We start from the raw sequence: 13825 nt of genomic DNA, 5'->3' as shown, positions 1-13825 counted from the left end.
ATTCCTGCCATAGAAAGGGATTCACGCATGCAGGAGTATCAGCAGAGACTGTTACAGAATCTTACATCTGCTTTTCCACAAAACACCAGTGGTGCACATAGTGAATCTCTTGAGTTCTTCTAACTGGCCAACCGTGGGACTGTTGAGTCATCAATCAAACCATAACAGTAACATCGTACCTGGTGGTAACAGCAATTTTCTGCAATTGTTTCAACAATTTTTTAGACCATCCTTTGCAAGGCCACAGGATACAAGAAGTCTGACGCATAGCCAACGCCTAGAGAGGATGGTACAGGAGTATCTCCAAGTTAACATCGATGCCATGACTGTGGAACTGGACCCTTGCTCATTTTGGGCTTCCAATCTGGAAAAATGGCCTGAACTTGCCACTCACGCCTTGGAGATCTTGTGGTGCCCCACAGCCAGCATTCTCTCTGAACGTGTGTTCAGCGCTGCTGGTGGTGTGCTGACAGATAAGCGCACGCGGCTGTCCAGTGAGAATGTAGACAGACTAACGTTCATCAAGATCAACAAATCCTGTATCCGCAAGGACTTTTCTACCCCTGTGTCATCCTGAGGAGACTAAAAGCTTTATGATTTTTGAAAATCACCTCACCAACCATTTTAAGAAACTCTGGGGAAATTGATGCCACTTAAGTGGTGTCTGTGGCCCAATTTTTGGAAAGAAATGGAAAATCTTTTTGGAGTCCCCTTGCTGTGTTTTACATGACGTTGGCATCATCAATTCCAGGTGGGTGGGGTCGCTCCCCCCCTTTTAACTTTTAGAAACTACATACACTATGGCTTGGGGTAACACAGATGGTTGAGTCTGCAGAGCTGGTTACTCATACTATGGCCTGGGATTCAGAGTTCTGCTCCAAAGCTTCAGTGTCTTCTAGTCAGCAGAGTAGCCCACCCATGAAGCAAGCTACACCGACTGTTTATCTAATTACTAATTTTTAACTGCATCTAGCCCAGGCAATACTTTGGGCCTAGTAGCAGTGTTTGCTACTCAGCAGAGTACCCCACCCATGAAGCAAGCTACACCGCCTGTAGATCTAATTACCGTATTTTCCGGCGTATAAGACGACTGGGCGTATAAGACGACCCCCCAACTTTACCAGTTAAAATATAAAATCTTCTTAAAAGTCGGGGGTCTTCTTATACACCCTATGTCGTCTTATAGGGCCGGTGAATATGTGCCTTTTGGGGGGGGGGAGGGAGTGATCCTGATGACGAGGGGGCGTCTCACAGGAAAGTGAGTATCCCCCATTACCTTATCGTAGCGGTGCAGCATGGGGGTCTCAGTGCTGGGAGTGGCGGCGGCGGCTGCTGTGCTCTGGTGCGGCGGCTGCTGTGCTCTGGTGCGGCGGCTCCTCTTCTGTGTGGGGCCTCTGTGCTGTGGGGTGGCGGTGGCGGCGGCATATCTTTATCCAGTTGGGGCTCCTCCGGCATCTCCTTAGCCCTGGAGGCACCGCCGCAACTCCATCGGTGCAATGCAGCGGCCATTTTCCCGGAGGCAGCTCAATAGGTGCGATGCGGTGGCCTCCGGGAAAATGGCCGCTGCTCAGATTCAGATCTCGTCCCGAAATCTCGGGACACGAGATCTGAATCTGAGCAGCGGCCATTTTCCCGGAGGCCACCACATTGCACCGATGGAGTTGCGGCGGGGCCTCCAGGGCTAAGGAGATGCCGGAGGAGCCCCAACTGGATAAAGATACGCCGCTGCCGCCGCCACCCCACAGCACAGAGGCCCCACACAGAAGAGGAGCCGCCGCACCAGAACACAGCCGCTCCCAGCACTGACACCCCCACGCTGCACCGCTAGGATAAGGTAATGGGGATTACTCACTTTCCTGTGAGACGCCCCCTCGTCATCAGGATCACTCCCCCTCCCCACCCACCATATACACCGGCGTACAAGACGATTCCCGGCGTATAAGACGACCCCCGACTTTTAAGAAGATTTTCGGGGGTTAAAAAGTCGTTTTATACGCCGGAAAATACGGTACTAATTTTTAACTGCATCTAGCCCAGGAAATCCTTTTGAGCCTAGTAGCAGTGTCTGCTGCTCAGCAGAGTACCCCACCCATGAAGCAAGCTACACCGCCTGTAGATCTAATTAATAATTTTTGACTGCATCTAGCCCAGGAAATCCTTTTGAGCCTAGTAGCAGTGTCTTCTACTCAGCAGAGTACCCCACCCATGAAGCAAGCTACACCGCCTGTTTATCTAATTACTAATTTTTAACTGCATCTAGCCCAGGAAATCCTTTTGAGCCTAGTAGCAGTGTCTTCTACTCAGCAGAGTACCCCACCCAGGAAGCAAGCTACACCGCCTGTTTATCTAATTACTAATTTTTGACTGCATCTAGCCCAGGAAATCCTTTTGAGCCTAGTAGCAGTGTCTGCTGCTCAGCAGAGTACCCCACAAACCTTCAAGCGCTACAAAGAAACTGGTTCACATGAGGACCGCCCCAGGAAAGGAGCACCAAGAGTCACCTCTGCTTCTGAGGATGTGTATCCGAGTTACCAGCCTCAGAAATCGCAGGTTAACAGCAGCTCAGATTAGAGACCAGGTCAATGCCACACAGAGTTCTAGCAGCAGACACATCTCTACAACAACTGTTAGGAGGAGACTTTGTGCAGCAGGCCTTCATGGTAAAATAGCTACTAGGAAACCACTGCTAAGGACAGGCAACAAGCAGAAGAGACTTGTTTGGGCTAAGGAACATAAGGAATGGACATTAGACCAGTGGAAATCTGTGCTTTGGTCTGATGAGTCCAAATTTGAGATCTTTGGTTTCAACTACCGTGTCTTTGTGCGATGCAGAAAAGGTGAACGGATAAACTCTACATGCCTGGTTTCCACAGTGAGTCATGGAGGAGGAGGTGTGGGGATGCTTTGCTGGTGACACTGCTGGGGATTTATTCAAAATTTAAGGCATACTGAACCAGCATGGCTACTACAGCATCTTGCAGCGGCATGCTATTTCATCTGGTTTGCGTTTAATTGGACCATTATTTATTTTTCAACAGGACAATGAACCCAAACACACCTCCAGGCTGTGCAAATGCTATTTGACCAAGAAGGAGAGTGATGGGGTGCTACGCCAGATGACCTGGCCTCCACAGTCACCAGACCTGACCCCAATCGAGATGGTTTGGGGTGAGCTGGGCCGCAGAGTGAAGGCAAAATGGCCAACAAGTGCTAAGCCTCTCTGGGAACTCCTTCAAGATTGTTGGAAGACCATTCCCAGTGACTACCTCTTGAAGCTCATCAAGAGAATGCCAAGAGTGTGCAAAGCAGTCATCAAAGCAAAAGTTAGCTACTTTGAAGAACCTAGAATATAAAACATAATGTTTTTTCACACTTTTTTCTTAAGTATATATTTCCACATGTGTTAATTCATAGTTTTGATGCCTTCAGTGTGAATGTACAATTTTCATAGTCATGAAATTACAGAAAAATCTTTAAATGAGAAGGTGTGTCCAAACTTTTGGTCTGTCGTGTAGTCATGGCCGAAAGTGTTGACACCCTTGAAATTGTTCCAGAACATGTTTTGTTATACGCATGTTTATTTTCTTTTTGTGTTTGGGGATAGCACGAAAAAAGAGAAAAAGAGGCAAATTGGACATACTGTAATTTCACACACAACCCAAAAATGGGTGTACAAAATTGTTTGCATCTTTTTAAAAATGTGAATAAACAACTTTGTTTCAAGCCTGTGATGCTTGTTCAAACTCCCCTGTGGCAAGTAACAGGTATGGACAATAAGAAAATCACTCCTGAAACAAGATAAAAATGAGAGAAGTTGACTCAATCTTTGCATTGTGTGCCTGTGTTTGCAACACTAAGCATGGAGAACAGAAATATGAGAAGATAACTGCTTGAGAACCAAAATTTTTGAAAAATATCAACAATCTCAAGGTTACAAGTCCATCTTCAGAAATCTTCATGTTCCTTTGTTCATGCTGCCAAAGGACAAAGGATTTTGGGTTGCAATGTAGTGCGGAGTGTCAGAAAGCTGGGTTTGCTTCCTAGATCATGGGACTTCCACAGGACAATGACCCCAAACAAACTTCAAGAAGCACCCAGAAATGGATGGAAACAAAGCGCTGGAGAGTTCTGAAGTGGCCATCAATGAGTCTGTACCTAAATAACATTGAACACCTGTGGAGAGATCTTAAAATTGCTATGGGGAGAGGCACCCTTCAAATATGAGAGACATGGAGCTGTTTGCAAAAGAAGAGTGGTCCAAAATTTCATTTGAGAGGTGTAAGAAGCTGTTGATTCTTATAGGAAGCGATTGATTGCAGTTATTTATTCCAAAGGGTGTTCAACCAAATATTACCATATATACTCGAGTATAAGCCGACCTGAGTATAAGCCAAGACCCCTAATTTTGCCATAAAAAACTGGGAAAACTTAATGACTCAAGTATAAGCTTAGGGTGGAAAATGCAGCAGCTACCGGTAAATGTAAAAAATAAATATAGATACCAATAAAAGTAAAATTAATTGAGACATGAGTAGGGTAAGTGTTCTTGAATATCAATATTGAATCAGGAACCCCATATAATGCTCCATACAGTTCATGATGGGACCCATAAGATGCTCCATATTAAAATATGCCCCATATAATGCTGCACAAATGTTGATTATGACCCCATAAGATGCTCTATAGACACATTTGCCCCCATATAATGCTGCACAAATGCTGATTATGGCCCCATAAGATGCTCCATACAGACATTTTCCCCATACAATGCTGCACAAATGGTGATTATGGCCCCATAAGATGCTCCATACAGACATTTGCCCCAACAATACTGCACAAATGCTGATTATGGCCCCATAAGATGTTCCATAGACACATTTGCCCCATATAATGCTGCACAAATGGTGATTATGGCCCCATAAGATACTCCATATAGACATTTGCCCCATATAATGCTGCACAAATGCTGATTATGGCCCCATAAGATGCTCCATACAGACATTTGCCCCATATAATGCTCCACAAATGCTGATTATGGCCCCATAAGATGCCCCATAGAGATATTTGCCCCATATAATGCTGCACATGGCCCCATAAGATGCTCCATAGAAATATTTGCCCATATAATGCTGCACAAATGCTGATTGTGGCCCCATAAGATGCTCCATAGACTTTTATGCCCCATATTCTGTACCTGCGATTAAAAAAAAAATAACATGCTCACCTCTCGTCGCTCAGGCCCCCGCCTCTTGCTATAGTCACCTTTCCGTGTTCCACCGCTGGGTGCTGCTGTGTCTTCCGTGTCCTCTGCACTGAAGTTTAAGCTGAGGGCGGCGCGCACTCTAATCGCATCATCGCGCCCGTTGACCTGAGCGTCACTGCAGAGGACGTGGAAGACACAGCGGTGCCGGTGGTGGAACGCGGAAAGGTGAATACAGCGCAATGCCCTTGTTATACTCACCTGCTCCTGGCGCAGTCCCTGCATGTCCCTGGTTCTCTGGGTGCCAGCACCTTCTTCCTGTATTGAGCGGTCACATGGTACCGCTCATTACAGTATTGAATATGAGGCTCCACCCCTATGGGAGTGGAGTCAGGTCCATATTCATTACTGTAATGAGCGGTACCATGTGACTGCTCAATACAGGAAGAAGCTGTCAGCTCCCGGAGAACCAGGGACGTGCAGGGAGTGCGATAGGAGCAGGTGAGTGTGATTAGACAGCTGCCGCTCCCCCTCCCCTGCCGACCCCTGGGAATGACTCGCGTATAAGCCGAGAGGGGCAATTTCAGCCTAAAAAAATGGGCTCAAATTCTCGGCTTATATTCGAGTATATGCGGTAAGTTCAGGGTTCTAACAATTTTGTCCGGCCCATTATAGGGGTTTTGTGTGAAATTATGTCCGATTTGCCTTTTTTGTGTTGTTCCCATACACACAAAATAAGTAAACATGTGTATAATAAAGCGTGTACTTGCAATAATTTTCTGGGAGAAATACTTATTTTGCTGGAACAATTTTAAGGGTGCCAACACTTTTGGCCTTGACTGTAAATGTGTTTGTCTGCTCGTCATAGTTTACTCTTTATTAGGTAGAAGAAGCTTAGAATTTTTTGTTTCAAATGCAAAAGCTGAGAAATTACAATAAATAAATAAAAAGTCAAACTCGGGGAAGCACCGGGAATAAAATAAGAGCAAAAACATAAAGGAAATCTGTCACCAGGAAAATCTGCAAGCATGCTATAGAGCAGGAAGAGCTGAATAGATATACAATTTTGTGAGAAATGATTAAGTACAACTTGTGTTTTTATAATTTGAATTCCTGCTCTTTCTGGGATTTTTGGTCCAGTGGGTCAGATTAGTGATTAACAGTAGTGATGAGCGAGTTGCTCAGGTTTTCTCGAGCACGCTCGGGTGGTCTCCGAGTATTTGTAACTGCTCGTAGATTTAGTTTTCATCCCCGCAGCTGAATGATTTACAGCTACTAACCTGCTTGATTACATGTGGGGATTCCCTAGCAAACAGGCAACCCCCACATGTCCTCCAGCATAGACTTCTGTGTGTGTCAACCTCACCTCCTCCCTTCTCACACGTTGAGACAGATTTACTATTGGAGTCCAGCTCAACTTTGGACAAAAATAGGCCTTGGCTTAGCTGATTTGTGGGAAAACATTTGGCCTGAAAGTAAAGGTACCGTTACACTAAACGACTTACCAACGATCACGACCAGCGATACGACCTGGCCATGATCGTTGGTAAGTCGTTGTGTGGTCGCTGAGGAGCTGTCACACAGACAGCTCTCTCCAGCGACCAACGATCAGGGGAACGACTTCGGCATCGTTGAAACTGTCTTCAACGATGCCGAAGTCCCCCTGCAGCACCCGGGTAACCAGGGTAAACATCGGGTTACTAAGTGCAGGGCCGTGCTTAGTAACCCGATATTTACCCTGGTTACCATTGTAAAAGTTAAAAAAAAACAGTACATACTCACATTCTGATGTCTGTCACGTCCCCCGGCGTCCACAGGGTTAAAACTGCTTTCGGCAGGAGCGCTGGTAATGACGTCACCGCTGTGCTCTGCTTTACGGCCGGCGCTGACACATTCAACCCTGTGGACGCGGGGGTCGTGACAGACATCAGAATGTGAGTATGTAGTGTTTTTTAACTTTCACAATGTTAACCAGGGTTAATATCGGGTTACTAAGCATGGCCCTGCACTTAGTAACCCGATATTTACACTGGTTACAAGTGAACACATCGCTGGATCGGCGTCACACACGCCGATCCAGCGATGACAGCGGGTGATCAGCGACCAAAAAAAGGTCCTGATCATTCCCATCGACCAACGATCTGATCGTTGGTCGCTGTCACACATAACGAGATCGTTAGCGGGATCGTTGCTTTCGTCACCAAAAGCGTGACGTTGCAACGATATCGTTAACGATATCGTTATGTGTGACTCAGCCCTAAGGCAACCAAGAGAAGGGTTTAAGTTAGATAAAAGTGTTCACACAAGTGCCAAATTTATAATCCAGCATGAGCCCCCCCTAAAAAATGTGGTGCATTTTCGTAGTGCTAGTGTAGGTTTATGCTATTTGTTATACAAAATTAGTATATTTGCCTCAATTTCTTTTTACTTTTGCTCGTGTAATGTGTTTCCCACATTGCAAGTCTGATATTTGTCATTTTTGTTTAAGTAATAACAGAGATTCTGCCGTTTCAGATGATGTTGATCCAGGGAACTAGTCAGATTGCTGTATGGAGTTGGGAAGGAATTTTTCCCCTAATATGGATCTATTAATGTCTGCCCCCTTTTGCCTTCTTCTGGATCAACATGATAGGCAGTAGGTTAAACACGATAGATTTAAGTCTACCTTCAACGCTCTGAAAGTACGATGTAATAACTACATATGGCGGGGTGGTGGGGTTCTTCTGACAAGTGTACACATATTTTTTTCAATATAAATTTGATTTATAAGATAACATGGGATCTTAGAGTAATTGATTTTAGGAAGGTATATTTAATGTGAATTTTCACTATTTAACATGAATTTTTACTTCTGCATATTGTTTCATAGAGCAAATACCAAAATGTGAAGTTGCAACGTGTTGCTAATCTAAGTGTTCATCATTTTATATTTAACACGAGGCTGGAATTTATGTATCAATATTTTTTAAAATATCCTAAAGTAATATTGTTTTTTTTGTTTTTTTTACCATTAGGAGCAACCAAGGATTCATGCACATGAAGCTCTCGCGTACCAAAGAAAATCAGTATGTTCTAGGACAGAACAGCTCACCTTTTGACAGCGTACAAGAAATAATCCACCACTATACCAGCCGCAAGTTACCAATAAAGGGTGCTGAACACATGTCGTTGCTCTACCCAGTTGCAATACGAACATTGTAACAGCAAGAATGTGGATGTATAGGGAACCTAGAATGTCAAAAGGACCGATCAATGAAGTTTGGGTTTTTACTCTTCAGTCTCCCTCAAGCAGTGTCAAAACCTGCCATCACCAAAACAACAAATGGAGAGTTAAAGTGTAAAGGAGAAAAAAAATAACATCCATCCTTGATTTTCTAGATTTAATTTTCTTCTCTTCGGTGTAGTGAATGGAAGCTAGAACTCATAGAATGTTTTGTGGCAGTCCTTTCTTTAAGTGGATCTTCTAAAACAAATACTGGCTGTTTTTTTTTGCTTCTCATAAGTTGCCAAGCAGTAAGAAACTAATAACCCAGCTGAATGGGCACCAACCTGTTCTTATATTTGAGGTCTGGGGCTGTAACGTCCCGAATGTTGCAATACTTCTATAAACAATATGAAATGCTTGTTATTTAAGATAAGAAAATGTATTTCCTGGTATTACTTCTATAACATCGTTATCAATGAGAGATAGAGATATGAATCCTGGTCTGCAGTGTGTGTGAGCGTGTGTAACGATATCTCATCAAAAGTTCAGCAATACTGTATAATGTTGTCAAGGTGTGAAGAGGCCAAGTGAATGGAGCAGATTGCAGAGCTCTCCTTTTCTTTGGGGCATAAAGAAGGCAATAATAACATAGGTTTATTTTTGTACATCTGGCTCTATTAAGACTTCCAGCATTATCCAGTAGGCCATTTTTTTAAAAGATGTTTCCTTCTGTTCGATGCTGTTTAGCCATCTACTCTAATTGATTTATCTGCCACTTTAAGGGGTTGTCCGAGCTTGCGGTTCCAGTCTGTAATCATGCTTTGTTACTCCAGACTTGTTAACCCTCACAGCTTACACAATGCACGCTGTCAGGATTCAGTTCGCACAATGCATGCTGTCAGTACTCAGTATGCACAATGCAGACGGTCAGGATTCGCCCATGCCGGAAACAGGTGGGCACGTAACCGCAAGTATGCGATTGGCATACAAGTGACTAAAGCAAGGCCAGACATGTCTAGTCAGAATGTGGCCAGAAATATGCAAATTGCATCCTTGCAGTCACATGACCACCCGCTTCAGGCACCGGAGAATCCTGACAGCGCACAATGTGCCCACTGTGAGGATTCATTTATCTACAGTCACATAGAGTGACTGCAGACTTAAACCACAAGCCTAGACCACCAAGCTAACATTTTTTAGATCATGCCTTACATTACATTAAAGGGTTATACCTTACCCTAAAAATAACAAAACAAATGTAGCAGATTGGAAGGAATAGGAGATTACTACCCACAGTGATCTCTGGACTCCCAGCGATCAGCAATTTATTTCCTATCCTATGGATAGCGTATAAGTTGTTTTTTGGGGGAATAACCTTTTAATATCCATTTTTTTCATCATTTCTGCTACTGGTATCTATTGATTCCGATACAAATTTCTCCTTTATTTTGGGTAATTATGTGGAACCTGCATTAAAATAAAGAAAATTTAATTAATTGAAAAGCAAATGTTTTTCATTTCTTAAAATAGTGTTCATCTCTAACTTTCATATAGCTATAACTAATAGGAGATGTCTTCAATTCTCTCACTCAAATAAATAATAATGATCAATAACATTAGATTTTGTTTATTTGAATGTATAGTTTGTCATTCTGAAAGATGTATACTAAGCTAATTACATTCTAACTTGTATAAAATATTTTATACAATGACTTAAGAATGTGGAAATAAAGGTAAAAGGAATAAGATTTGATTATTTAAAATCTGTAAATTTCAAGATTTGATACATTTTAAGATCAATTTCTTCAACAGTTTGGTGGAATATTTCTAGAGCACTTTGCTAATTGGTGACTAAAACTTCCATAGACAATTCACAAATGACTAAGTGGATCTGTCACCAGATTTTACATTGCAAATTGTATACTTTATTAAATCTCTTTTATACCCAATGAGACTGGTGTATTTGTTTGAAAATCCAAATTATTATGTCCATATAATCTTTATTAAAAGTTTCCTTGCCTCGTATTAAAATGGTCATAGTAACCTAGAGATCATATAGTAATTCTAACATGGATTTTCAAATTGATTTCACTACCCTTATCAGGTATAGGATCTATTTAATAATAAAAAAAAATAAAGTAGATTTAAAATATAAGAAATAAAGACAGAATAACTGTAAAACAATTTTCACATATAACTGTATGCAAATTAATTGAGACAGCAGTGTTGGTAAGATTCCATGAAGTGTTGGCTGTGTTACAAGTCTGGTCACAGGTATGACCATCTTAATTTCTTGTCTTCAAATATACCTGGACATCCCTTTTCCAAATGCAATTATCCCCTTTGTAAAAAAAAACTAAAAGAAATACTATGTACTGACCTCTCACACCAGCGATCTCAGCATCGTGGCTTGCGCGACATTGTTATGCCACGTCAGCTCCGCAGCCATTCAGCGCCCACTATTGGGCTGGTGCTCTCTTACCACTTCTGCTTGTTTTGAAGTTCATCCGAAAGTGTGAACCTCAGACAATTGGTAGAAGTGCTAGCCCAGCAGTAGTTAGTGACCACTAATTGTCTGCAGATCTCAGGCGGCAATGTCATGCAAGGCCCGGGAGACTTCATGACAATATCACTGGATCGGTGCAGGTGCCGGAGATGAGTATATGGTGTTTTTTGGGGGGGGACTTTTTTTGAGCAGAGTCAGTACACTGTTATTTATCCAATATATATGACCAGCTTTAATTGAGAGCAAATTAACTAATCATTCTACCATTATATTCATTAAATGACCTAGTACTATTGAATTATGTTTAGCAAGTCAAATTGGAAAAATCAAAAACTGCTGTAAATCGACCACACAAAAGTGTTGGATTACATGTCCACATAACTTACACAGTTTGCTCATTTTTATTTTAGCATGAAATAATTCATATTTCCCTTCTGTCTATTTTTAAGTGTTTGCTGGAAGCACAGCTGATATTGAAATTGCAAAATGCTGACATATTCCCAGATAAGGAATCTTGCAGTGTCAGCCTTCTGCTTTTTACTATATTGACACATTTGCTCTTCCATATTTTTTACTATTTAGGTTATTAATCTCTAACAGCAGAGTGTTCCCTAACATGATGTGTAGGTTCACAGACTTCAGGCAAACCTAGTTGTCATAGCCTATATCTGTCATCTTTAATTTATTTTACGTTTCCGGTATCTTGTTACCCGATTCACTTATATGTTCAGCGGGTGTAAGGTCTGGGTACTTATGCCCGAGGCTTGGAGGAATCTGCTCTTTCTTGCTCTCTTAATGTTTGTGTTTTTACTGCTGTTACAACTTTGCATTTGTGACTTTTGCCTTGTTAAATAAAAACTGTATATTTAATGTAATAATGTTATCGTTAGACTTATTTTATATTCTATTTCCATCAAAGTCCAGACATAGCGCTCATCATGAAAAAAAAATATTCGGTGTTAATTTTGAATTATGTTTCGACAAAATATTTGAATCAATGTACATAAAAAGACATAGATGCGAAAGTTAACAAAGATAAAAAATGAGGCCTCTTTCTGGTGATTCTCATTACCAAATACACGAGGTTCTAATGTCCAGATCCCATTTACTACATGATTGAATTCTCCCACTATAGTCAGAGATCCCATATTTCTAGGATATGCTATCACTTACTGATTGTGGGGGTTCTGACTGTGGAGACCCATCAGTAACCATTGAAATTGAAGGTCAAGCAATGCTGTTTCTTGACAGTATTTCTTTGGAATAGGTCTCCTCTCCTCAGAGGCACCATATAGACAGTCATCTGGTAACAACAAACATTTGTATAGTTCTTTTCTCACAATGGATTCAAAGGCTCCGATCCATAAGTGTATTCTCCAGAAATCTCACCTAAAGCATTTTTATAAATCTCAAAAATGAGCATAACTTTGAGGTTGTGCAAAAATGTTGTAACTTTTGGTGTCTTCAGACCAGCTTTTCCCAGCTCCACAAACATGGGTAGATCTGGGGTGGGCAGGAGTAGAATGAGGGGTGTGATGCTACAGCTCGTCTAATTCATGATAAGCTGTGACATACTTTACGCCATCAATCTAACTCCAGTCTCTGTCACATGCCACTTTTCAGACACACCTGATTTATTAAGAGGCTTGCACTTTGTAGTCAATCAGGCTCCTATGACTCCAGCACACCCCCTCATGAAGGCTGGCATAAACATCACTGGTCTTGATTAATCTATTGTACATACACCCTTGTTTGCAATTATTCTTGTGGAAGCCATTATCAAATTAAATATAGTGCATGTAGCCATTCAATAATATGTATAAATTTGAAGAGAGAGCTCATGGGACCATTGGCATGGAGCTAGGAGAGCTTTTGGCTGACCAGCAATCATCATCTCCAAGTTCTTTATTACTGACAGATTTTCACATTTCCAGCTGAAGATGACATTTTTCTGAGATTACTTTGAAAATATATCTGACAAACAGATGACACCATCGACAGGCTGAGAATGGATTCAAGGATTTTGGAATGCCACCTTGAAATGTGAATTTATTTTAATGATCTCCTGTGAGAGGAAAAGGAAAAGTTGTTGAAAGTTCTCAGTTACTCTGACCTCTCTAAATCTAAAAAGGAATGATGCATTTTAGATTCAGCCTTTGTTTATTGAACTACTTTACTGCAGCAATGAATTCATTTTCAGAAAGCTTTTCAATTTTACTGATGGACAGCAAGGTCAGCAGCCTGATGTCTCTACTTTGCTAACCCACTCATCCTTCTTCAGAAACCTTTCACACACTCTTATATCCAGTAATGGAACTACATGTTTCTAAAGACAGAACTGTTGTAGCATTTTTTTTTTATTTAGTCACATGTACAATACCATCCTAGTAATAATAATATAATTTTTTATGTCACAGAGCAAAATTTACAGTAGAATGGAAAATCATCCAATTGTAAATTGTTTGTAAATGCTTCAGGTTTTCTAGACTACATATTGTCACATATCCACTAGATAGGTCTGGTGCTTACTGTTGCAACCCCAGCCAATAATTCTTTCACTAATGTACCCATTGGATCAATGGCCCATGTGTATGGGAGTAGCCAAATTGTATCTTTACATACACACCTGTGTGGAAAATACAATCAATCTTGTTGGGATACAAAATGTTATTTAACACCAAGTAAAAACAAATCCATATTTAATTAGTTTTTTAATATGTGTATTAAGAATATGATTGCTTGCTTGCACTACAGTTACTTATGTTGGTCAGTTTTTGGGCTCATACCCATCACCATAAAAAAAGGTCCGATTTTGCTTCAGAAAAGTGGGATGAGTGTCATACAAGTGTCATGCGATTTTCATGAGTACAATCCAATTTTTAACACCTAGAATCCAATTTACATCCGATTTACA

The 13825-nt window shown here is 41.5% G+C and overlaps 1 protein-coding gene across 4 annotated transcripts in view; it reads left to right on the top strand.

The window, feature by feature from the left end:
- The window catches only part of SHF (Src homology 2 domain containing F), a 378212-nt gene extending 366429 nt beyond the window's left edge, over positions 1–11783 (top strand). For all 4 annotated transcript variants that reach the window (XM_077263935.1, XM_077263933.1, XM_077263932.1 and 1 more), the window contains one exon: positions 8215–11783. In XM_077263935.1, coding sequence (XP_077120050.1) covers positions 8215–8401 — 187 coding nt within the window. In that variant the 3' untranslated portion in view covers positions 8402–11783. The remainder of the gene's footprint in view (positions 1–8214) is intronic.
- Positions 11784–13825: the final 2042 nt, after the last annotated feature.

This window comes from Ranitomeya variabilis, chromosome 5 (assembly GCF_051348905.1).
Source record: "Ranitomeya variabilis isolate aRanVar5 chromosome 5, aRanVar5.hap1, whole genome shotgun sequence".
Lineage (NCBI taxonomy): Eukaryota > Metazoa > Chordata > Amphibia > Anura > Dendrobatidae > Ranitomeya > Ranitomeya variabilis.
The sequence above is the reverse complement of the archived record's forward strand: the minus strand, read 5'-3'. Positions and strand labels throughout refer to the sequence as shown.